This window comes from Bubalus bubalis, chromosome 18 (genome assembly GCF_019923935.1).
Source record: "Bubalus bubalis isolate 160015118507 breed Murrah chromosome 18, NDDB_SH_1, whole genome shotgun sequence".
In the NCBI taxonomy this organism is placed as follows: Eukaryota; Metazoa; Chordata; class Mammalia; order Artiodactyla; family Bovidae; genus Bubalus; species Bubalus bubalis.
In genome coordinates, this window is record NC_059174.1 from 14,122,382 (window position 1) to 14,145,803 (window position 23,422).

The 23,422-nt window shown below is 55.2% G+C and overlaps 1 protein-coding gene across 1 annotated transcript; it reads left to right on the plus strand.

Annotated features, from left to right (window-relative positions):
- Positions 1–208: 208 nt before the first annotated feature.
- SPG7 (SPG7 matrix AAA peptidase subunit, paraplegin) lies at positions 209–21,537 on the plus strand. The gene is made up of 17 exons (XM_006043171.3): positions 209–424; positions 3,097–3,199; positions 5,200–5,289; positions 5,671–5,912; positions 7,105–7,244; positions 8,169–8,271; positions 9,659–9,784; positions 10,025–10,187; positions 10,409–10,582; positions 14,569–14,693; positions 15,199–15,301; positions 15,885–15,995; positions 17,270–17,385; positions 18,384–18,540; positions 19,073–19,239; positions 19,762–19,839; positions 21,197–21,537. The coding sequence occupies exons 1-17, from the start codon at positions 242–244 to the stop codon at positions 21,353–21,355; spliced, it is 2,340 nt and encodes a 779-aa protein (XP_006043233.2). The 5' UTR covers positions 209–241; the 3' UTR covers positions 21,356–21,537.
- The last annotated feature ends 1,885 nt before the right edge of the window (positions 21,538–23,422 follow it).

The following is a 23,422-nucleotide window of genomic DNA, read 5'->3' on the forward strand; positions in this document are numbered from 1 at the left end:
CAAAGTGGCAGTTCAAACCCGCTAAAGAATCCCAGTCGGATTAGAGTTGCAGCGGATCTCTCGGTCACGGAACCCGATCGCGGGGTACCGAAGATTGACCAAGAGGCCTGACTTGAAGAAGCCCGACCGCGCAGGCGCCGGGAGGACGCCCGACCGCGCAGGCGCCCCGCAGAGACCGCCCCCCCCCCCCCCCCGGGCCCCGCGCCCCCCCCAATAGCGCAGGCGCGGCTTCCAGGTCAACATGGCGGCCGCGTGGCTGTTGCTGCGCGCTCTCCGCCCGGGTCCGGGACCGGGGCCGGGGCGGCTGCGGTGCCCCTACTCGGGCTGGAGCCCAGGCTGCTCTTCCGGAGCCAAGTGGAGGTGGCCGAATGACGTCCACAGGCCTCCGATGGGCCCCATCGGGCATGGAGGCCGAGCCCTGCAGGTAATGTACGGGCCTCCGGCAGCGACGTTTGGGATGGTAATTTGGAGGATGCTCTCCGCCGCTTCGGCTTCGTCTTCCGAGAGGCATCTCCTGCCTGCAACTGGAGGAGAGGCGGGCGGCGAGGCCGGCGGGCAGCCCGAGGGAGAAATCAGGGGCGAAGCCGCACAGTTGGACTTCTCAAGCCCTTGTTCGGGCTTCCCTGGTGACTCAGTGGTAAAGAACCAGCCTGCCAATGCAGGATGGTACCCTGCGTGGGTAAAATCCCTGGAGAAGGAACTGGCAAACCACTGTAGTATTCTTGCCTGGGAAATCCCATGGACGGAAGAGCCTAACGGGCTACAGTCCATGGGGTCGCAAAGAGTCACACAGGATTTAGCGACTAAACAACAGCGCTTGTTTCGTATATTGATATTTTTTGCGCATCTTCCTGGCGTTTTGAAATTGAATCGAGTTAAGAGTTTCACGAATATCTAGCAGAGGATTATTTGCATTCATATAGATCAGATCACTCCAGGATGAATTCTAGCGCCTTCCAATTGCTCTGAGCTGTTTTTCGTGTGAGCATTGTAAGTGTATTTTACTCTTATCGTGTAGCTTGCCATGTTATGGACACAAATTCATTGACCCTCTGTGTCAAGGCTGTGTTCCAGGCCCTGTTAATGTTAACATTTCACTCTGGAAACAGACCCTATGTGCTTTTTTCACTGATTTTTTTAGCCCTCTCTTAGGACCCCAACCCTCACATTTTAGGTTGTAATGTATTATTATATTTTACCATAAGTTGAGGACCAATTTCATATCATAATCCTATTCTACACCCTTTCTGAGTCTGAACAACTATAGATCATGGCATCCGATCCCATCACTTCATGGCAGTAGATGGGGAAACAGTGGCAGACTTAACTTTTGGGGAGCTTCAAAATCACTGCAGATGATGACTGCAGCCATGAAATTAAAAGACACTTACTCCTTGGAAGAAAAGTTATGACCAACCTAGACAGCATATTAAAAAGCAGAGACATTACTTTGCCAACAAAGGTCCGTCTCATCAAGGCTATGGTTTTTCCAATAGTGATGTTTGGATGTGAGAGTTGGACTATAAAGAAAGCTGAGCGTGGAAGAATTGATGCTTTTGAACTGTGGTGTTGGAGAAAACTCTTGAGAGTCTCTTGGACTGCAAGAAGATCCAACCAGTCCATCTTAAAAGAAATCAGTCCTGAATATTCATTGGAAGGACTGATGCTGAAGCTGAAACTCCAATACTCTGGCCACCTGATACAAAGAACTGACTCATTGGAAAAGACCCTGATGCTGGGCAAGACTGAAGGCAGGAGGAGAAGAGGATGACAGAGGATGAAATGGTTGGATAGCATCACTGACTCAGTGGACATGAGTTTGAGTAAACTTTGGGAGTTGGTGATGGACAGGGAGGCCTGGTGTGCTGCAGTCCATGGTGTGGCAAAGAGTCGGACACGACTGAGCGACTGAACTGAACTGAATGGATATATTACACTTGTTTTTGTTTTTAATTCTATTGAGAAGGAAAATCATAATTCATTAATTTTAGTCAGACTTGATTACTCTGTGAAAATAAGCAAGGACTGAAGTAGGCAATTCACATGTACTTGTGGATACTTAACAGATTACCTCACTAACAACTAGAACAGTAATAACATAATCTGGTTTAAACAAACAGCGTTTAGGGTTGACTTTGAAGAATGACTTTTGTGTGTGCTGTGCCTGACACACTGTTCCTCGTTTATGGTGCCCTGTCCACCTCTCTGTGGTTCTCCCTTATATGCCTCCTGGCCATCACTGAACCAAGTATAGTAGTATTAATTAAACTGGATAATAATTGTATATACTAGGAATTTTTAACCTGTTGCTAACAGGAAATTATATGTAGCATACTCCTTTGGTAAGGAGTTACTTTTCTTCATAATAGCAGCCGACCAGGGATGAACTAAGGGAAAGAATTTAAAATAAATGTATGTATGTTAAGTGTGTTAGTCACTCAGTCTTTGGGAACTCCTAGACTATAGTCCGCTAGACTCCTCTGCCCCTGGAATTCTCCAGGCAAGAATACTGGAATGGGTAGCCATTCCCTTCTGGAAATCTTCCCAACCCAGCAATCGAACCCTGGTCTCCTGAATTGCAGCCAGACTCTTTGCCATCTGAGCCACCAAGGAAGCCCTTAAAATAAATAAGTCAATAAAAATGGAGAAATTACTACCACTGAGATAGAAAAAGTTAAGTTGGACCATTGACCATATTCAAGTGGGAAACTGGACTTCCTGGGAATGTTCCACAAGGAACGGTAGTCTGGAGATGTTGGGAGCAAAAGGTCTGGACAACCAGTGAAGCCTTTACTGCTTGTGTCCTGAAGGAGTCCTGGGGCACAGAATAGCAGCCAGTGTTCCGCACCTCCATTTCAGCATTTCTTTGACTTGCTTGCTTGCTGTTGACATTTGGAACTTTTTTTTCTTTTGATGTTATGGTAAAACTTTGAAATAATGCTCAGATTATTGGTTCATATTTCAGGGCAGTGGAAATATTATATAAATGAATCTTGGCGCTTTCAGGAAAAATTTTGTATCAGGGGTGAGTTTGCACTGTCAGCTGTGTGGTGGCGTCCGTGTGATTGAGGCTCTGTGACCTTCTTTTCTCTTCAGAGTTTCCAGTTGCGACTGCTAACCCCTACCTTTGAAGGAATCAGCAGATTGTTGGTGAAACAGCACATTGTACAGAATCCAGTCGGACTCGGGAAGCTTCTAGGTTTGTATCTTTGAAAAGACAGAAGTGACAGGCAGAACGTGTGGCATTTGTGAATAAATTCAGAGGACTGCTTGTTTGACATTGTCAGAAAAAATGAAATCACTAAGAGGCCCTTCAGCTGCTACCCAGTGTGAGCCCTCAGATACTCTGAAGTGAAGTTTTTGAGAAGGAAAAACTTAGACAAACTTAGACAAAAATTGTCTAAGGTCAGAACAGGCCATTTTTGCTTATTTTGAGTTGTCTCTTCTTTTTTTAAAAATTCTGGCCATGATTTGGCTGCTTGTCAAAGGTTTTTCATGTTCTGTAGCCAGCTCCAGTAATGCTTACTAAGGAGCTACAAGCTTAGTAAGGGCTGCCTGACAGGTTTTTCATGTTGCCTGGTGGCTCAGATAGTAAAGAATCTGCCTGCAATTCAGGAGAATATGGGTTCCATCCCTAGGTTGGGAAGATCCCTTGAAGAAGGGAATGGCTACCCACTCCAGCATTCTTGCCTGGAGATTCCATCGGCAGAGGAGCCTGGCGGGCTCCAGTCCATGGGGTCACAAAGAGTCAGACATGACTGAGCAACTAACATTTTCATGTTCTGTAGTGAGCTCCAGCAATGGTACGAAGCTACAAACTGTGTATGGCTTATGTGCAGAAATTAAGTAAACATAACTTGATTTTACACTAGAGTTGCACCGTTTTCATGACATCTTGTGATATCCTGCTGTCTGTCTCGCTCTCTTTCTAAAAACTTTTGGCTGCACCCTGTAGCATATGGGAGCTTAGTTCCCAGACCAGGGATGGAACCTGCACCCTTGCACTGAAAGGGGGAATCTTAACCACTGGACCACAGAAGAAGCCCCCTGCTGTCTCCTTTATCTTAGGTCAAAGGCCTGTAAGGGTTGACACCTATGCTTTTACTCCCCGCTTTATTCATTTGGAACAGGAAAACAGTAGAGTCTTCCACTGCTGCAGACAAGCAGCCTTGTGCCTACCCAGTCCCAGCAGCCCACACTTGCCCCCAGCGGCAAGCCCTCACCCTCCAACAGCCCTGTGTCTGGTGGACACAGAGGCGGTTTTATTTGTGATTTTGTTAGTGTCTGTGAAGGAAGGTGCAGCCCAGTGACTTTCTGAGGCGCTCTCCCCCGTTTTAAGCGCTGATGGGGACAAGCGAGAGCCTCAGTGTGTGGAGCGGGCGCTGCCGTGCCACAGCTGCTTGTGCTGCTCATTTGTTTAATTCACTGCAGGCGACTGTGTGTGTGGCAAGGGTGGTTCTCCCACAGACACATGACAGTTTCTCAAGTTTATGGTCATAACTTTTATTCCATCACGTTGGCTACTTTAAATTATAAAAACACTTACCTTCAGTTGAAGTGGTTTATCGTTCATAGTGAGTAAAGATTGTACCAAGAATGATCATCCAAATTTCTAAATCCTGTGCAGGTAGGTTCTCGATAGTTTATGTTTTGTTGGTTGTCTGGAAGTGTCCTCTTCTCCTGAGTGTGTGTGTTAGTGCTCAGTCATGTCCACCTCTTTGCAACTCCATGGACTGTAGCTCGCCAGTCTCCTCTGTCCATGAAGTTGCCCAGTCAAGAATACTGCAGTGGGTTGCCATTCCTTTCTGGTCTCCACTGTGGCTCACATGGTAAAGAATTCTGCCTGCAATGCAGGAGGCCCAGGTATGATCCCTGGGTCGGGAAGATCCCCTGGAGAAGGGAATGACAACCCATTCCAGTATTCTTGCCTGGAAATCCCATGTACAGAAGAGCCTGACGGGTTCCAAGGGGGGAAGTTAAGTCCATGGGGTCACAAAGAGTTGGACATGACTGAGTGGCTAAACACTTTCGCTCATTCCCTTCTCCAGAGGATCTTTCCAACCCAGGGATTGAACCCAGGTCTCCTGCATTGCAAGCAGATTATTTACCGTTTGAGCCACCAGGGAAGCCCTTTGTCCTGAATGTCTCCCTGTAATTGCAGGTCTGGTTGCTGTTAAGCACTTTCCCCATTTCTTGTAGGAGGCACTTACTATTTTAACACTTCGAGGAGAAAGCAGAAGACCAAGGACAATGGTAAAGCCAAGGGGAGGAGCCCTGAGGATGACGAAGGTATTTCAGTCTAATTTTTTGGGCAGAGGGGGTGCTTCCCCCGGGGGCCTGTGGGATGGAACCCATGCCTCCTGCATTGGAAGGGCAGTCTTAGCCAGAGGACTGCCAGGGAAGTACCCTGGGGAAGTTTTTTACTTTAAAAATGGTTTCATGTTATCTAAGCAGATGGGACCTCAGTGAACAGGAATGTTCGTGACCTTGAACAGCTTGTAATTAGTCACTTTGTTGTAATATTGGCCAAGTGTAGACTGAGCACCTAAGCACAGAGGGTGCAGAGCCCTCGTGCGGGTGTAGGGTGGGGCTGGGGAGGGCCTCGGAGGCGGGGCACGGGGCCTGGGCGTCGAGCTCCGCCCTCCTCTCACGCCTGCTCCCCACCTGCAGAGGAGCGCAGGCGCAGGGAGCGCGAGGACCAGATGTACCGAGAGCGGCTGCGCACCCTGTTCGTCATCGCAGTGATCATGAGTCTGCTCAATGCGCTGGGCTCCAGCGGAGGCAACATCTCCTGGAATGACTTCGTGCACGAGATGCTGGCCAAGGGCGAGGTGCAGCGGGTGCAAGTGGTGCCCGAGAGCGACGTGGTGGAGGTGTACCTGCACCCCGGTGCCGTGGTGTTTGGGCGGCCTGTGAGTGCCGCGCCGGCGGGGGTTGCTTAGAGCGAGCCGTGAGTGTCTTGATTTAAGGAGGAGCCTGGAGGCTTTGAGAAGGGGGCAAGGCCATGTGGCCCTCGGGAAGAGTCGGGAGGGTGGCAACGAACGTCCAGGGTCCACATGGCATGTGAGCAGCAGGAGGGAGGTGGTGGGGCTGTCGAGGTGGAAACCTCTCGGGCTGGGACAGGTGGCAGAAAGACAGGTTGGCAAGGACTGGCACTTGGAAGGAGCAGGAAAGAAAGGGGGCAGAGGAGAGGGACCCTGCTCCTCCCCACCACAAGTGGCCCCCTGCTGTGCGGGCAGGGGAGAGGCGGAAGGGTCTGTGGGTTTCACCCCAGTAGCGGATCTGGCGTTGGGGAGTGGAGAGGTAATCTGTGACAGTGCTGGAACCTGGCTGGGTGGACCCTGCTGTGAGGACCTGGCCTTTTAACCTCTGAAGTGGAGCCTGACCACTCATAATGATGGTCGTCCTGCTAGACTTTGAAGAGACTTGAGAGCAGAGGGAGATCTGGTTGCTCTAAGTTCCAAGAGATCTTAGAATCAGAGAGGACAGTTTCCTCTGGAAAGCATGGCTTCTGGAAAGAGGATTGATGTGGCCTGGGGTGGCAATGATGAGACCTTCACACTAGAGAGCTTAGAATCAGAGAGGACAGTTTGCTCTGGAAAGCATGGCTGCTGGACAGATGATTGATGTGGGCCGGGGTGGCAGTGATGAGATCTTCCCTCTAGCCTCCAGGAAGTGCCACCCACTCCCTCTTCCTTAGCCTCTTGTCTCCCTGAGGACCGAGGAGCCGCCTCGGTTGACTGTCAGGTCCAGCCGACGGGCAAACAGTGAACTTTTGGAGGGTGACTGTGGGTCTGGATCCCACACTTCAGGCTCCTTGCCAGGGTCTGCTTTGCCCTCCAGCGGAGTGCCAGCCCGGTGCTGAGTTTCAGTTGCATGTGCTGCCCTGCATTTGCTCACAGCCTTCTGTTAGTGAACATTTCACTGTAACTGTGTTTGAGAAAACAAAAGCTTTCTAGATGTGGAGGAGGTTGCTGAGCAGCAGGCATCTGCTTCTGAAGCCATGTAGCTGTCCGCAGTGTGGCAGGGGCACCGTTCTCTGTCCTTGGGGTCAGCCGTCTGGCCTATTTGTCACTCTCACGTGCCTCTGCTCTCTGCCCCCAGCGGCTGGCACTGATGTACCGAATGCAGGTGGCAAACATTGACAAATTTGAAGAGAAGCTTCGAGCAGCCGAGGATGAGCTGAATATCGAAGGCAAGGACAGGATTCCAGTTTCCTACAAGCGGACGGGATTCTTTGGAAAGTAGGTTGGTCGTTTCTGGGGGCCTCTGAATTAAACCAGGCTTCACTTTGTGACGTGAGAGACAAAAAGTCCAAACAGAGTCTCACACTGGCTGTGCCCACAGTGAACTGAGCCCCTGGTGGAGGCAGGCCTGGAGTGGGTGGCATGGGGCGGGAAGCCCTTGGTCACTGCTCCAGTGGTCTGTAGTGCTTCTTGTTTAGCGCAGGGTGGGTTTGTTGCCATCTGCAAACAGGAAAGTGGGGCAGGGAAGGGAGAAGCAGATGTCCCTGGGAACCTGTTGGTTCTGTGCAGGGCCTACGGGTGGTGGGATCTGCATCCTTCTAAGGGGGAGCCAGTTACTCGGTAGGCCTGGGCGTGTAGCTGGGCGCTGGGACTGTGGTGTGCATAGGGCTGTGTCCCCTCATGGGGACTGGCGGCATCTGGGAAGTGCCACGTGTCTGTCACAGCTCCAGCTCCTCAGAGGGCAGGGTCCCCAGGCAGCACCTCTGCTTGTTCTAGGGAGTGGGGGCACACCCCTCTTCATCTGGGGGTGAAGCCCCAGGGTTTGCTCTTTGTACTGTTAGGCTGATTTCGCTTAGTGACCCAAAGCAGTGGCCTACTTTTGAAAGCAAAACACATGGATGGTGAAGAGCTGCTCTTTGTGGGCGTGAGCTGTCCAGGGCTCTGGACAGTGGGTGGTGGTTCTGGCTTCACGCCTGGTTGGTGCTGCCTGCTCAGCACCGCGGTACCTAGACCTGGGCAACATATGAAGGAAGAGAGGTGGTGAGAACTGGATGAGATGCATTTTCAGTGCTGGCTCCACAGGTTGGTCTCAGAGTGAGGGAGTCCTTTTCCTTCTGGGAGGTCTGGGCCCAGCCTGGGTGAGGCGTCTGGGGGCTGCCCGGAGCCGCGCCTGAGCGTCTGCCCGCCTGTCTCTCCTGCCAGTGCCCTCTACGCCCTGGGGATGACGGCCGTGGGCCTGGCCATCCTGTGGTATGTTTTCCGTCTGGCTGGGATGACAGGACGGGAAGGCGGATTCAGTGCTTTTGTAAGTTGTGCACATTGTTCCCCTGAACTTGTGCCATTGGGATTTTGTCTGTGTTTGGGCTGAACCCTCTCCCGTAAATGGCAGGATGGGTGCATGGTGGATACTAGCCTGTCAAAGGCCTATCTGGAGGTCGTCTGGCAGCTCCTCTTTCCTTCTGTTTGTCTGACACGGGGGCTTGGCTCCCCAGCTCTAGCCAAGGCCCCTTTGGTGATGTGGGAGGGGCTGAACCCAAGGGGGTCCATAATACAGTGCACTCTGCACTTCCCTCTTAGCCGGGCTTGCCTTTTGGGGGTTTCATGTACTAGCTGAGACATCTTTGAAGGTTGTCTTCAAAAGAACAACCTTAATACACTCCACAAGTATCCTCCTGTTCCAGTGGCATTCGGCGCAGTGTGCCCTCCCTGTCAAGTCGTACCTGGCTTATCAGGCACGTCAGCAACGGGCCACAGAGGAGGCCCTCCTGGGAACCGGGGTTGTGGGGGTAGAGTGCCCCCGTCTCTCCCTGAATGGGCCCTTGGGAGCTCTGGATTTGCATCCACACTGGGCAGCGTGGTGTCTCCTGGGGTGCAGTATACCTGGCTCAACCAATGTGATAATTCTTGCACATTCTGGACTGTTTTTTTGTTGTACTTAAATAATGCTGTGACGAATTCTACACACTGCCTCTTTTGAGAGCTGAAGGAGATTATGGCTAAGGTGAGCTGCTCACTGAGAGCTTATCTGTCCAGCCAGATTGCTTGCCAAAAATCAACGAGGTGACATTTTTACCAACACTTGCAGAATTGAGTGTCTTTAGGTAACTTTTAGGAGAAGGCAATGGCACCCCACTGCAGTACTCTTGCCTGGAAAACCCCATGGACGGAGGAGCCTGGTGGGCTGCAGTCCATGGGGTCGCTAAGAGTTGGACACGACTGAGCGACTTCACTTTCACTTTTTACTTTCATGCATTGGAGAAGGAAACGGCAACCCACTCCAGTGTTCTTGCCTGGAGAATCCCAGGGACGGGGGAGCCTGGTGGGCTGCCGTCTATGGGGTCACGCAAAGTCAGACACAACTGAAGCGACTTAGCAGTAGCATCAGCAGGTAACTTTTATATAAACCAGTAAAAGAAGTCAGAGACTAATGGGGAAAGTCACATAGAGAAATAAGAACACTCCCACACAGACTCTGTTAAATCACTGGGTTAACGTGGGAAGCATTTTCCTTTAGGGCAGATTGCTCAGTGCCAGGCAGCCTCTGTCACCGCCTTCATGTGTCTGGACTGTGCCCTTCCCTGCCATCTGAGCGAGTGGAGGGGTGGGAGGATGTGCGGGTGAACCGGCCCCCCGGCTCCTTCGCCCTGCCCCGCTGGGCTGCATAGGGCTCCGCCCTCTATCTTTCTGCCCAGAATCAGCTGAAAATGGCTCGTTTCACCATTGTGGATGGCAAGATGGGGAAAGGAGTCAGCTTCAAAGATGTGGCAGGAATGCATGAAGCCAAGCTGGAGGTCAAGGAGTTCGTGGATTATCTGAAGGTGAGCATGTGGGGCATGGTGGGCGGGGGGACTGCCCAGCCTGATGCTGCGCTCCTGGTGCGTCCCCTGTTCAGCCCAGACCGATGGTGCCCTGCGCGGCCCGTCACCTGTCACGGCGGAGCACTCTGTTCTCCCTGAGCCGTGTGGACGGGGCCAGTTCAGGACCCAAGCCTTCCAAGGGTCATGTCTGGATGATTCTCTGGAGCCCAGAGATCAGCCTGCATTCTGCTGCTCTCCTAGAGCCCGGAGCGCTTCCTTCAGCTTGGCGCCAAGGTCCCGAAGGGCGCGCTGCTGCTCGGCCCCCCTGGCTGCGGGAAGACGCTGCTGGCCAAGGCAGTGGCCACGGAGGCCCAGGTGCCCTTCCTGGCAATGGCTGGCCCAGAGTTCGTGGAGGTCATTGGAGGTGGGCCCACCTGGCTGCGTATCGGGGGCTTTGGGGGTGAAGATGGAAACATGAGACCCATGTCTGGGAGTCATGGGCATGGAAGGAGCAGGTGCTGACATCCTGGGGAGTTTAGGAGGGAACAGGCCAGCCCATGTGTGCCAGAGGCCACCTACTGGGCTTTCCCTGAGAGCAGGGCTCGTGCCATGACCTGTCCACTTCCCCGTCCTCTGTGTCCTCAGGCCTCGGTGCGGCCCGTGTGCGGAGCCTCTTCAAGGAAGCCCGGGCCCGGGCCCCCTGCATCGTGTATATCGATGAGATTGACGCCGTGGGCAAGAAGCGTTCCACCGCCGTGTCCGGCTTCTCCAACACAGAGGAGGAGCAGACGCTCAACCAGCTGCTGGTGGAGATGGACGGTGAGCACCGTGGGGCTGGGATCGGCGGGGATGCTCGTGGACAGTGAGGGTGTGTCAGCACCGAGAGCTCTTCTCCAGCAGGAGGTAACCAGAAACATAGCTTTCAGTTTCCCAAAGTCAGGGCAGTAGTGAAACAAGAAAGAAAAGCTGGGAATATCAAGTGGGGTCAGGTCATGACAGTGGTCGTCAGTCTCAGAGGGGGCCAGGGGTCATGCTGACAGGAGTCTCTGTGCCCAGCGTGGGTACGGTGGGTGCCTCAGGTACACTGCCAGGGACTCTGTCAGCTGTCCTTGAGATGACGTCTGGAACTGGCTGCCACACAGTTTTTTAATGGAGTTGTTTTTCTTTTGAGCTACTCCTGTAAGATCCTCTTTGGGGGTGTGTGTGTGTAAATATTATGTGTTTGTGTTGTTTATAGTAAAATATACAAACCATAAAATAAAGCCATTTTCACCATTTTTAAGTGCAGAGTCTAATGGCTATAAGTACGTTCCCAGTGTTGTATAACCATCACCACAGTCCGTCTCCAGAACTTTCTTATCTTCCCAAACACAAACTGTCCCCATTAAATATCAGCTCCACATTCTCCCCTCCCCATGCTCCAGCTGTGCAGGACCCATCTGTAAGTTTTCTTTAATCAGAATTCTAGTTCTGTTCTAGGTCTTGTAGATGAGAAAGATGCTTTTTTCTCAAAGTAGTTTTGGTTCTAAGAGAACCATTTATTGGTGTATTTATTTTCCTCTTTAAAGTGTTCTTAGTGTTTGGGATGGTGGATCTGGTGACCAGTGTGTGGGGCAATGGATTTTGGTTGTATGTGGCTAAAGGTGAATCTTTTTTTGGCCTCTTATTTTCAAAGTCTCAGACTCACAAAAGCACTGCAGAAGCAGTCAGAATTCCTATAAGCGTCCTCCCCCCACCCCCACCGCAGCCTGAAGGCCTACATGGAAGAGGCGTGACATGGGCGTTGGGCAGATGTGCGCTTCTGCAGGGCCCAGGGCAGGCTCATGTTGCCTCAGTGTCTTGTCTCCTTAGTCTTCTCCTGGACCTGGACCTGACTCCCCCTCCTTGCCCTTGTGGCTGTGATACTTCCTCCAGGTCAGACCTGGGAAAGGACGTCCTCAGAGCGAGGTCCAGCCCAGGTGTTGGCAAGAACCATGCAGCTGGCCTTGGCGCCCACGCCCCCTGACCCTGGTGCCGGGACTCGGGCCTGCAGCTGGGCAGGTCAGGGGCTGATACATGGGAGTGTTTCATCATGTGAAAGCCCCGCAGGTTCAAAATCATAGTGATTTCTCACAGGGCAAGGAAAGGGTGGCCTCGTCAGGGCCTGAGGACCGTTTGCATCTGGGGGTGCCCCTGCAGACCCGCGTCCCTCTCTGCATCTGGGTGTGTCAGTCAGAACAGCTCAGGGTCTCTGCCCCGTGGCCAAGGTCTGAGGGGCCGTCTTCCTGGGGAGGATGTGCCCAAGAACTATGGACCTGAGACATGGCTGTATGAGATGCTCCTTGGAGATGGGGTCCCCAGTGGGGCCTGCCTCCCACCCCACCCCCGGCTCTGACCGGCCCCTCCCTGTGTGCTGGGCTGTGAGCGGCTGGATCCTGAACGTGCCGTCTGTTCGTGTGCAAGTTAGACTCCTGCTCCCTAGATATCCCATCGTAGGATGTGATGACTGCTGTCAGAAGTGCAGACAGGACTGTGACCTCTGGCTCTCTTTAGAAAGATGGGCAACATGGTGCTCCTATGTGACACGGGCAGAGCATCTTGAAGCCACTGTCGTGGGGGCGGTGCAGGGACATGGTGGGGTGCCCCTCTCCTCTCGGAGCAGGGGTTTCCTGACATGTCATCAGGCTAAAGCACAGCCCTGCGCCTAGTCGTGACCTTGTGTGGGTGATGGGGGGGCTCCCTTGTGGCCCTAGGGCAACAATCCTCCCACCCCTGCTCCTGTTGTTGTTTGCACTTGAAGCCAGAGACCAACCCTCCAGGCGACGTGCACCCCCAGGAAGCATTCCCAGCTGGCACCTTCTCTGCTCCTCTGTGCTGCTGGGAGGGGGGTGACTTCTGCCGGCTCTGCTGCAGCCGTGAGAGCCCCTGCTCCCTCCCTGGACGCCCCCCAGAAGCCCTGGCAAGGCTGGGCTGCTGCGAAGGGGCCTTTGTGCACAGAGACAGCTGAGCCTCTTCCGCCTGCAGGGGCAACTGAGGAGCCTTTGTCACCCCTCGGGGAGGAGTGGGTGCTGGCCGTGGGAAGCCAGCGCTAGAGGAAGCCCACCACACAGGCGGAGGCCGGGCACCTGCCACCCTTCTCACAGCCTGATGGGCACAGAGAGGCCTTCGAGCTCAATGCCCCACGGTGGACATTTCTGTCCACACCCCCGTGGACTTGAGTCTGCCCAAGTTCATGGAAAGGGCCAGTATCTAACCAGCAAGGACCTATAGTCAGTACCTCGTAATGACGTGTGATGGAGGAAAACCTGTGAGAACGTACATCAATACATACGTATATGCAAACTAGTGGAGCCACTGTGTTGTGTACGTGAACACTGTAAATAACATACACTTCAATAAAAAATAGAAAGGAAACAAAGGCAGCCACAGGTAGCCCTCCCACAGCCTAATGTGGAAAAACATTAGCCTGTGACCTGTGTTGGCTGAATCTGCAGGAGGCGTGCCGCTTGGTCCTGGCTCAGTGTGTGTGGATGCCGGCGGCTCCAGCACGTCTTGCTGAAGCACCGTCCTCCCGTGCTGAGCCGTCACCTCCTCGCGAGCGCAGCCAGTGCCTCTGCAGAGCCTGTTCTCAGCTCCCTAGCACTGGGCCGTGACTCCGTCCTCACACACGCATCACTTGTCATTTAGCTGTGCACTCAGTCTTTGATCAAGGTAGTGGCAACAGCAGACGTGGTGAGGATGAGGAGACTGGATCCCAGACCCCTGTGTGAACCTTGGCCCTCAAGTGAGTGAAGCAGCTGTGAAAAGGCGTCCGTGAAGCAAACCTGACCCCCTGCAGCGGGGGTGGACAGCATGCAGCCTCTTGGGCTGGCTCTGAACAGACTGAGCACGCCCAATCTGCATGCTGATCTGGTGTCCACAGAACACGGTACTCCAGTGTTCCCTTGTGATAGCTGAACACCCTGGAAAGAGCCTGTGCGACCTTCAGTGGGTGCCTGGCTGAGCTCTGTGTGTGCTTACCTGGCCATAGTGCAGACACCGGGTGTTGTCATGCAAGCCTGCCTGACTGGACCTCAGGATTTATGCCAAATGAGAGGGTCAACCTCAGAGAGTATAAATCATCTGATCCAATCATCTGACATTGTGCAAATGACAGAATGCTAGAGAACAGATGGATGAGTAGTTGTGAGGGGCTGGCACAGTGAGGTTTTCGTGGTGATGGTAGTGGAGGGGCACGTGCCCAGCCGCTGGGGGCAGCATACGGCCTGCGCCTGCAGCGTGGGCCCTGCACAGGAGTCAGCACTCAGCCGTGGGGATGTCTGTACGGTGTCACCCTCTCGTGTGTCCACAACTGTGAGTCCCTAAACCAGCCCTGTGGCGGGTTGCTGACAGAGGCCGTTCTGCGGGAGCGCCCTCCTGGAGCCCCTGGCATGGCTGCTGTTTTCTCCTGTATCCTTTGTTTCTGCCGTTTTTCAGTGTCTTTTCACTGTTACATAATCTCATGGTCTGTGTTCATAGCCCCGGCCTATGGCGGGCAGGCATTTGGGGAACCCTAAGGGGCAGCCCAGGCAGGAGGCTGAGACAAGCTATGGGGGTGCCCCTCCGTCCCCAGGTGGCCCAGGGAGTGGAGTCCGGTCTGTCCAGGGCCCTGGCCTCCAGCAAGCCTCTCGTTTCCGTGTGAGACTTTCGCTTTTCCGGCAGTGAAGCTGGGGCCTCTTGCACACTGGGTGGTCCTCACTTTTTCTGGTGGTGCTGCTATCGGTGGCGGTCTGGGGAAGCTGCCAGGTTGGGGTCCGCACCTTCATGGCCGCTGTCCGTCCCTCCAGGAATGGGTACCACCGACCACGTCATCGTCCTGGCGGCCACCAACCGAGCTGACATCTTGGACAACGCTCTGCTGAGGCCGGGCCGACTGGACAGGCACGTTTTCATCGACCTTCCCACGCTGCAGGTCAGTGCGACCCTGCTGGTCCATCCAGGCTCCCTGCCCTTCTTCTGGTTTTGACTCTCACTGACCTTTATGATGAGACGTTTGGGCTGAGTTCCTTGGATAGCCTTTGCAGAGCCTCATGCCCATGTGCTGGTGGCTTTGGAGAGTGAGCTGCACAGTGGCCCTGACGGGGTGGACGGCTGTGAGCCCTGGGACCTCTTGGCCCTGCTGCCTCAGGCCTCAACTTGGACGCCCACCTCTCAGGGTGTCGGGCCTTCCTGGTGGCTCCCAAGGGAGCTGGAGACCCCGCAGGAGCAGGGAAGGGTCTGGAGGGTGAGTGTAGCAGGTGGCTGGCAGGTTAGTATTTCCGTGGAGACATGCGTGGAGGTATCATTTGTGGCTCTTGAGTTGGTTTCTGAGAGTAGAAGCTGACCTCACAGCCAGTGGCTCCTGATCAGCAGGGAGCTGGCACTGTGGCCTTTGTCCCGTGGCCTTTGACCTGTGGCCTTTGCCCTCTGTCCTTTAGGAAAGGAAGGAGATCTTTGAGCAGCACCTGAAGAGCCTGAAGCTGACGCGGGCCAGCAGCTTTTACTCCCAGCGGCTGGCGGAGCTGACGCCTGGCTTCAGTGGTAGGGCCGTAGGGGCGCTGGTCCTAGTCTGGGGTCAACGGGAGCAGACCTCCCCGGGAACTCTCCAGCCCTGCTCTGGGCTCCTCGGCCAGCACAGCTGGGGTGGGAGTGGTGTGCGCCCAGCAGGCAGGGGTAGAGGGACTCCTCCCCAAGGTTCTGTCCCGTGCCCCAGGGTGGTCCCAGCCTTGCTCCCTCCCACTGCTCCCCACCAGAGGCAACCCTGCGAGGCCGTGTCCCTCCCCGCCACCTTCTCTATGTTATCACAAATCTAGATTTTTCTGTACGGTTCTCATTTCACAGGGGATGTAAATAAAAACCCCTGTTATCGTGGTGTAAATCCTTATTATCATGGTGTAAGTTTCTTCCCTTCGGACCTTTAACACCCTGAACTAGAACCTCATGGGTGTCAAGAACCTTTCTCATCCCTCAGTGTGTGTCTGAAACAGTGGGTGGAAGGAAAGAGGGGGTCCAGAGAGGCTGCTTGCTGAGCACAGCTGTGGGGCAGCTCGAGGGGGACAGGGTGGCTCCCCTGCCACCCCCATACCTCTGCGTCTACTAACACCCCCCACCCCCGTGCTGACAGGTGCTGACATTGCCAACATCTGTAACGAGGCCGCGTTGCATGCGGCGCGGGAGGGGCACACAGCTGTGCACACATCCAACCTGGACTATGCCGTGGAGCGCGTCGTGGCCGGTATGCGGACGCGTCTTCGCGGGGCGGGAGGGGGCAGGCCTAGACATTGTGTGATGGCATTATTGCCCCAGAGGGAACACAGGCCACCTGTTCCTGCTTCTCTGTCAGGTGTGACTTGTTCTCCTTAGTTTGAGATACTCTCTGTTGACCAGGAGCAGGCGGGCTCTTGAAACAGAAATGTAGAAGGATCTCGCAAACTCAGTGTTCTCGGCCCACCAGCTGATGGGCGGTGCGCAGACAGCTGCTGTCCACATGGGCAGGGGTTGGAGCCGCTGCTCCTTAGGTCGAGGAGGAGGCCTTTTATGCCAGGGTCTCCGTGCCCTGTTGGGGGGAAGGGGAGGGCGGCGTCTGGGCAGTGCTTTCCCACTGCTGTTGGATGTGGAATGCATGGACTTCTGTGAGGAGAGCAGGCCAGGGCTCCTGTAGCTCCTGTGGCAACACCAGACATGGTGTGTCTTATCCTTAAACGGAATTCCAACCAAGGCACCGAGTGGGATGCCAAGGAAGCCGTGCCTCGCTCAGGTGGCCATCCCCCTCAGTCTTTCAGACCTAGGACAGACCCTCCGCAGTGGGGACAGCAAGTGCGCGAGGACAGAAGGGCTCGTCTCGAGGTTCCTCACTGTAGATCAGAGTTTACATAAGCCAGTTGTTTTGCATGAAAAGTGATATGCTTGCAGCAAGTGTGTTCTAAGTGGGAAAGACTAGAGAAGAGCGCCCAGAATCCTGCCTGAGCGTGCAGCGCCTTGAACAGGGTGCTCCCGCGCGGCAGCCGCCAGGGCCCGGGGACAGCCCGACTGCCACAGCCAGCACGTGGGACGTGTCCTCTCGAAGCTGGCGGCGTAGGTGTCCCGGTCGCATCCCTGAACCCAGGGCTTACTCAGGGGTAACGATGAGTGGACAGTGGGTGAGGCCTCAGCAGTGACCTGAGCAGGGGATGTAATGAAAGGTTATGAGGTGAAGGGTCAGCGATTCAGGTAAAGAGGACTGGACAGTCCCGGGCTGCAGCTGCCCTGCTAGGTCATGCCGTCGGCCCCACAGCCCAGCGAGGGCCATGTTGAAGGGGCTGCAGTCCACGGAGTTTTGAGTGGTGGGGTCAGTGGGCCAAGCGGGGCTCCTGCGGCATCCTCATAGTCCAAGCAGCCGGGGAGAGGATGGGTGGCTGGGCTGGGGACACAGAAGCTGAGAGTCCAGTGGCGACTTTGCGTTGGCACCTCAGGAATGTGCCTGCCATGTACTTGGGGTGCCTGAGGCTCACTTTTCTGATCTTCTTTCAGGGACTGCCAAGAAGAGCAAAGTCCTTTCCAAGGAAGAGCAGAAGGTGGTTGCGTTCCACGAGTCGGGCCACGCCCTGGTGGGCTGGCTGCTGGAGCACACAGAGGCTGTGATGAAGGTGTGTGTGGGCAGCCCTGGCCTGGCTGCCCAGTTGGGCTCACTTTGGAAGGCCCACGTTTTGTGCCTGGAGGGGTGGGGGTGGGTGACCGTGGGAAAGCCACATGATGACCTGCAGTCTCCCTCCCCATCTGCATGGTAGGTTGTGGAAATAAGAACTGCCGGGTGAACCATCAGCTCTGAGATGTGCTAACTTAGAAAGGAGGTCAGCACATGTTATGTACGTGGCAGGGCTAATGCCATGACGCCACCCCGGTGGTAACATTCTGACCGGGGGTCCCTGAGTGACCACCAGGGACAATGCCCGTGTTGGGGACATGGGTGCCCCGTGTTGAGGGTTGTAACTGCCCGCCACTTGGACCTCTCCCCCCTCACTCCTTGTTCCCTGACCTCCAGACAGAGGGCTGTGCTGGCAGCTGCAGCCTGGGTACAGGTGTCTCCCAGGGGCGTCGGCTACAGCCAAGCATTGCTGTCAGGCTGCCTTGGATGGTGCCCTGCTGCTCAGGCTGGTCCGTCATGTCCTCTGCAGAGGGCTGTGACTGAGCCCCGTGTACGTGTGAGAAGACCCAGTAATTAAGATCAGTGTCTTCACGCAGTATCTCAAGAAAATGAATGTAGGACATTCATTTGGTGCCTGAGGGCCAGGTAGACGAGTTGTGCTGAGAAGGTCCTCTCGCTCGCACCCAGTCCCTGCCAGCCAGCATGGTGACGTGCACTCCTCGGAGCCTCGGGGTGGCCTCTCACGGCTGTGACCCTCAGACCTGTGCCTGTTCGGGGCTGGCCTCATCACGTGGGCTCATCTCTCATCGTCACCGTTCTTTCCTTCATGGACACGTGGTTGTGTATGGGGTCCTCATGCCCTTCTCTGCAAATGCTGTTAGAAATATGGGGGCCTCGGATTGGCTTCCTTGCTTCGAACCCTCTGAGCAAAGACTATCTTGTGCCCCCTCATCTCTGAAGCCTGGGTCCTGCCGGCTAACAGACCACCTCACTGTGCAGGTGTCCATCACTCCTCGGACCAATGCAGCCCTGGGCTTCGCTCAGATGCTCCCTAGAGACCAGCACCTCTTCACCAGGGAGCAGCTATTCGAGCGCATGTGCATGGCCCTGGGCGGCCGTGCATCCGAGTCCATCTCTTTCAACAGGGTCACTTCCGGTGAGCAGCAGCTCCTGCGCTGCTTCAGTGCCCTCAGCCCTTCCACGAGGGAGGGGGAATCTGTGGAGGGGTCTAAGTAGTGGGATGCACATGCCATCTTGAATTTCATTAAGGGTTGTGTTTGGCTGCACTGGTCTTGGTTGCGGCGTGCAGGCTTTTCATTGTGGTGGCTTTTCTTGTTACTGAGCGTGGGCCCTGGGGGGCACTTGGGCTTCAGTAGTTCTGGCCCATGGGCTTAGTTGCTCCTCAGCATGTGGGATCTTCGTGGACCTGGGATTGAACCCATGCCTCCAATATTGGCAGGTGGATTCCCAATCACTGGACCACCAGGGAAACCCCGAGTTGTTTTTTCACAGAAAAGAAAAATGTTTTAAGTTTAAAGGACCAGCAACAGGGCACAGTTGTTCCCTGGGTTCCCACCTCTGCTGTCAGGGTACAGTGGTCCCTGGGTACTGCCTCTGCTGTCAGGGCTGGTGGGGTCCCTGACCTGCAGTTGCAGGGAATCACCTCCTTTTCTGATCCCACACTCCAGGGGCACAGGACGACTTGCGGAAGGTCACCCGCATCGCCTACTCCATGGTGAAGCAGTTTGGGATGGCACCCAGCATCGGGCCCGTCTCCTTCCCCGAGGCCCAGGAGGGCGTGACGGGCATCGGACGGCGTCCATTCAGCCAGGGCCTCCAGCAGATGATGGACCACGTTAGTCCCTCCCAGCCCGAGCCATGTGTGTGGGGAGGGGCTGTGGTGTGCTGGCCCTGCGCCCGCAGGAGCTGAGGTTCTGGGTGAGGCCCCACTGGCTCCTGATGGAACTGTGGGTGCTGCGGGGCCATCAGGGACAGCGAATAAATGCCTCCAGGGACAGAGCCAGTGCCTGTGATCTCTGTGGCCTGAGGAGACGGCCAGGCAATGCCACCACCCTCAGGCAGCCTGGCAGCCTGGCGCACTGGCACGTAGGCACTGGCACGTAGGCAGCCTTGGGTGTGGAGGATGAAACGGGGTCCCAGGCTCCAGGAGCTGGCGGCCCCTTGCACAGGGGGTTCCTGGGGTGGGGGTGAGGGCAGGAGACTCTTGGCCGCCGTGCTCTCCTGTCCCCTGTAAGACACAAAAGGCCGTGTTCTGAACTCGTGTTCTTCCATGTGCCTTAGTGCTGGGGCCAGGCCGCAGGGGACTCCGTGCGCAGCAGCAGCCATCCTGACCATCACACATCTTCTCCCTTCACAGGAAGCGAGGCTGCTGGTGGCCACTGCCTATAGGCACACGGAACAGGTGCTTCGGGACAACCTGGACAAGCTCCACGCGGTGAGCCTCTGTCCCCAGCCCCACGCCTGCCAGGAGCTGGGCCCGCTGTCACTTCACACTGACGCAGCCACTCACCCTTCCCAGAAAACCACATGACCAACAGACCCCATCCAGCTCAGCTGGATCCAGCATCTTCCCTGCCTTGCTTAGCCTCATGTCACGCACCTGCCAGGCCAGGGCCAGTTCCTTCAGGGCAGACAGGAGGATGCTGCCAGCCCTCAGGCCCATTACCAGCTTCAGTGTGCAGTGGGTCTGGTTGATGTGGCTTAAGGCCTTTCCAATTCAAAGTTCTGGAAATTTTACACTAAACGTTAAAGCTCAGAAGAGTTTCAGATGCACAGGGAGCTGCAAACATGGCACAGAGCTCTCAGCCCATGAACAGTCCCCCCACCAGTCAGGCTTGTTTTCTGCAACCCAGTGACCACCACGCCCACACTTCACCCAGGTCACCTTCTGGTCTCGGTGCTCACGTCTGCCAGGCCTTCTTGGCTGGGATAGTCCCCCTCCTATTACAGACAGCAGAGCATGAGGGCTGGTCTAGCGTGTGGGGAGCAACCCCGGTTGGGCTGTGTGTGATGTCCTCACAGTGATGCTGGGTGTCGGGTCTGGAGTGACCCCAGAGGCAGTGTCTCTGGACCTAGTGAAGGGGCAGCTCCTGGTGGATGGCCAGCTGTTTCTTCAAGGCAATGTTGTGGGGACTGTGGTGTCACGTCCTGAGACCAGCAACACCTGCCTGCGTGGAGCCGTGGGCAGTGCAGAACCTGCCGGGACCCTGTCATGGGAGCCGAGTCTGCTGCTGCTGTGACCTGCCCGCACCGTCCTGGAGTTCCAGGACCGAGTGCCACACAACTTACCCTGGGCGCCCCCTTCAGGTCGGCCCTCCCTGCCCACAATTCTGCGTCTGCGGCTTGTAGGTCCCCAGTCCTGCAGGCAGGTTCATTGAAGAAAATTCCAAGTGCGAGCAGAGCCTTGCAGTTCAAGCCCGTGTTTTCCAAGGGCCAGCTGTCAGAGCAGCCAGCGTGGGGGTGACGGGAACCCGTCACTGGGGGCTATATATCCTGCACATCACCTCCACTGCCCCCCCATGCTGACACTCACACACGTTTGCAGAAGAAATCCAAGTTGCCCAAAATAAACAGATTGGGAAGGGAAGTAGAAAAGTTAATGAGGCTGGCAGCTGGGCTTGTCTCTAAGGTGGAGACAGGGAGCGATTCTTTGCGTGGGCTGCCCGCCTGTGCTGCATCCCTGGGAAGTGGCAGGTCTGGGAGGCCGGGCCCTCCCCCTTCCGCGCTCTGCTCTCAAAGGGCTCTTGTCTGGGCCCCCATCTGCCGCTCACACTGCCCTCTTGTTCCTCCAGCTGGCGAGTGCCCTGCTGGAAAAGGAAGTGATCAACTACGAGGACATCGAGGCCCTCATCGGCCCGCCGCCCCACGGGCCCAAGAAAAGGATCGCACCGCAGAAGTGGAGTGATGCCCAGAGGGAGAAGCAGGACTCGGGGGAGGAGGAGGGGGCCTAGCAGCTGCCCCTGCTTGGGGAGGAGGCATCCTGGCCCCGGTAGTGCCCCCACCACCACCCCTGTTCTGGTGCTGGCCAGAGGGCCGGGCATGCAGTCCTCACCTCTCAGCCCTCGCTGGTCAAGACCCCCCAAGATCTATTTATTGACTTCCTTGCCTGGAGGAATAAATGGCTCTGCCGAGATGGGTGGTTCATCTATGTTTATGAGTTGTCCTCATGTGGAAAGGTCACCTGTGCTCATCACAGGTGCGCATGGAGTGGCCCCATCTCAGGAGGGATCTGGACAGTTTCACAGTTTGAGGCTCCTCCTGGCCCCTGAGACCTGGTCAGAATATCTCCAGCTCTGCACAGGAAGGATCTCTGAGCCCCTTGCTGCCTGTCCTCTGTGGGGCCCTGTCCTGGGCTCGCTGGTCCACGGTCAGAGTCAGGGGCAGGCGCTGGGGCTGGAGGAGTAAGGCATGGCCACCTCCTGCAGTATGGATGTGGGCCCCTGGTGGATGTCTGGGGGATGGGGAGGGAAGCCTGTGCTCCTGCGTGGTCAGCTCTTCCCTGATGGTGTCCTGGATCAGGGATCCCATGTCTGCAGGGTGAGAGGTCAGCTGTGCAGGAACCAGCTTCCTTTTCTAGGACTCAGCAGCGGCAGGGGGCACAGACGGACGAGGTGCACTCAGGGCCCTAGTCCCCTGTGACACGACCTGCTGCTTGTTACTTCCCCTTCTGTGCACAGCGCCTGGAGCCGCCCCCATGCCCAGTGCCCCAAAGAAGCACAGGGGCAGGGCAGGTGCAGGTGCCCACCCAAGGAGGGGCCCTGAGGGGACACCTTGCCTCTGCCCTATCCTGTTTCATTCCTGAAGACGGCCTGGAGTTAGGAGGGTGGGACCCTTCTGTGACCTCACTGGGACATGGCCAAGCTCACCCCCTTGTACTTTACCATTAAAACAGCCAGTGTCTGGTGACACTTAGCCAGGAATAGGCTGTTAAGTGGGGTGAAGAGGGGCACCTCATTGTAGTGGAGGAAGTGCAGCCTGCCTTCCCAGGGCTTGCCAGGGAGTGGGCTCATGGGAGTCCAGCAAGGGGAGGCCGATGGGACAGTGCTCTGATGTACAGAAATGAGTTGTCACAGGTGACGTCACCTCCTGGTCCTTAAGACACAGGAGAGCCCTGGGAGTGGGGCCTCAGCCGTCCCTGCTACTCCTCATGCCTCCCTAAGGGGCTCCTGGGGGTGAAGAGGTTCTCCCACAGCAGCTCGTGGCCGCCAGAGCAGCCAGACCACTGGGCAACCTACTCTGCCCAGCAGAGTGGATACGGCGTGGCCTGACTGCAGTTTCTGGAACTGTCTCGGAGTCAGGTGTGTGAGGGCTCCTTGATGAGACAGACATGAAGTGAACATACATTTAACACATCAGAGCCCAGAAGACAAGTAAAGAATATTGGAAGAATTAAAGAGTTCTCACATCATAATGCAAGTTGTTTTCCAATCTGATCTATGTTCAAATAAACACAATTTTTTTTTGTTAGACTTTTTGTTTTTAAAATTTTTTGAAGTCCATCGTATTAATGCCAGATGTACAAGACAGTAGTTCATATTTGTATGTACTGGGAGATGATCACAATTAACATTTGTCACCATACACAGTCAGAGAAGGTTTTCTTGTGATGACTACTTTCAAGAGCCACTCTCTCAGCAACTTTTGTGTAAGACGTCTGTGCTACAATAACACACGGCCAGGTGCTCACTGGCATGCGGCGCTCCTCATGTAACAGCCGTCGCCCAGCCTCTCACAGGTTTACATACTGGCTCTGACAGATGTGAGAGCTAGACCATAGAGAAAGCTGAGCACCAAAGAACTGATGCTTTTGAACTGTGGTGGAGAAGACTCTTGAGAGTCCCTTAGACTGCAAGGAGATCAAACCAGTCAATCCTAGAGGAAATCAACACTAAATATTCATCGGAAGGACTGATGCTGAAGCTGAAGCTCCAGTATTTTGGCCACCTGATACGAAGAGCTGACTCACTGGAAAAGACCCTGATGCTGGGAAAGATTGAAGGCAGGAGGAGAAGGGGACG

What these genes read in the sequence shown, in the direction of transcription:
- SPG7 (XM_006043171.3), top strand. Translation starts at nt 242, where the DNA reads ATGGCGGCCGCGTGGCTGTTGCTGCGCGCTCTCCGCCCGGGTCCGGGA. An exon ending in CGGACGGGATTCTTTGGAAA is followed by an intron (nt 7,245 to 8,168) that starts GTAGGTTGGTCG and finishes CTCTCCTGCCAG; the next exon opens with TGCCCTCTACGCCCTGGGGA. An exon ending in GTTCGTGGAGGTCATTGGAG is followed by an intron (nt 10,188 to 10,408) that starts GTGGGCCCACCT and finishes CTGTGTCCTCAG; the next exon opens with GCCTCGGTGCGGCCCGTGTG.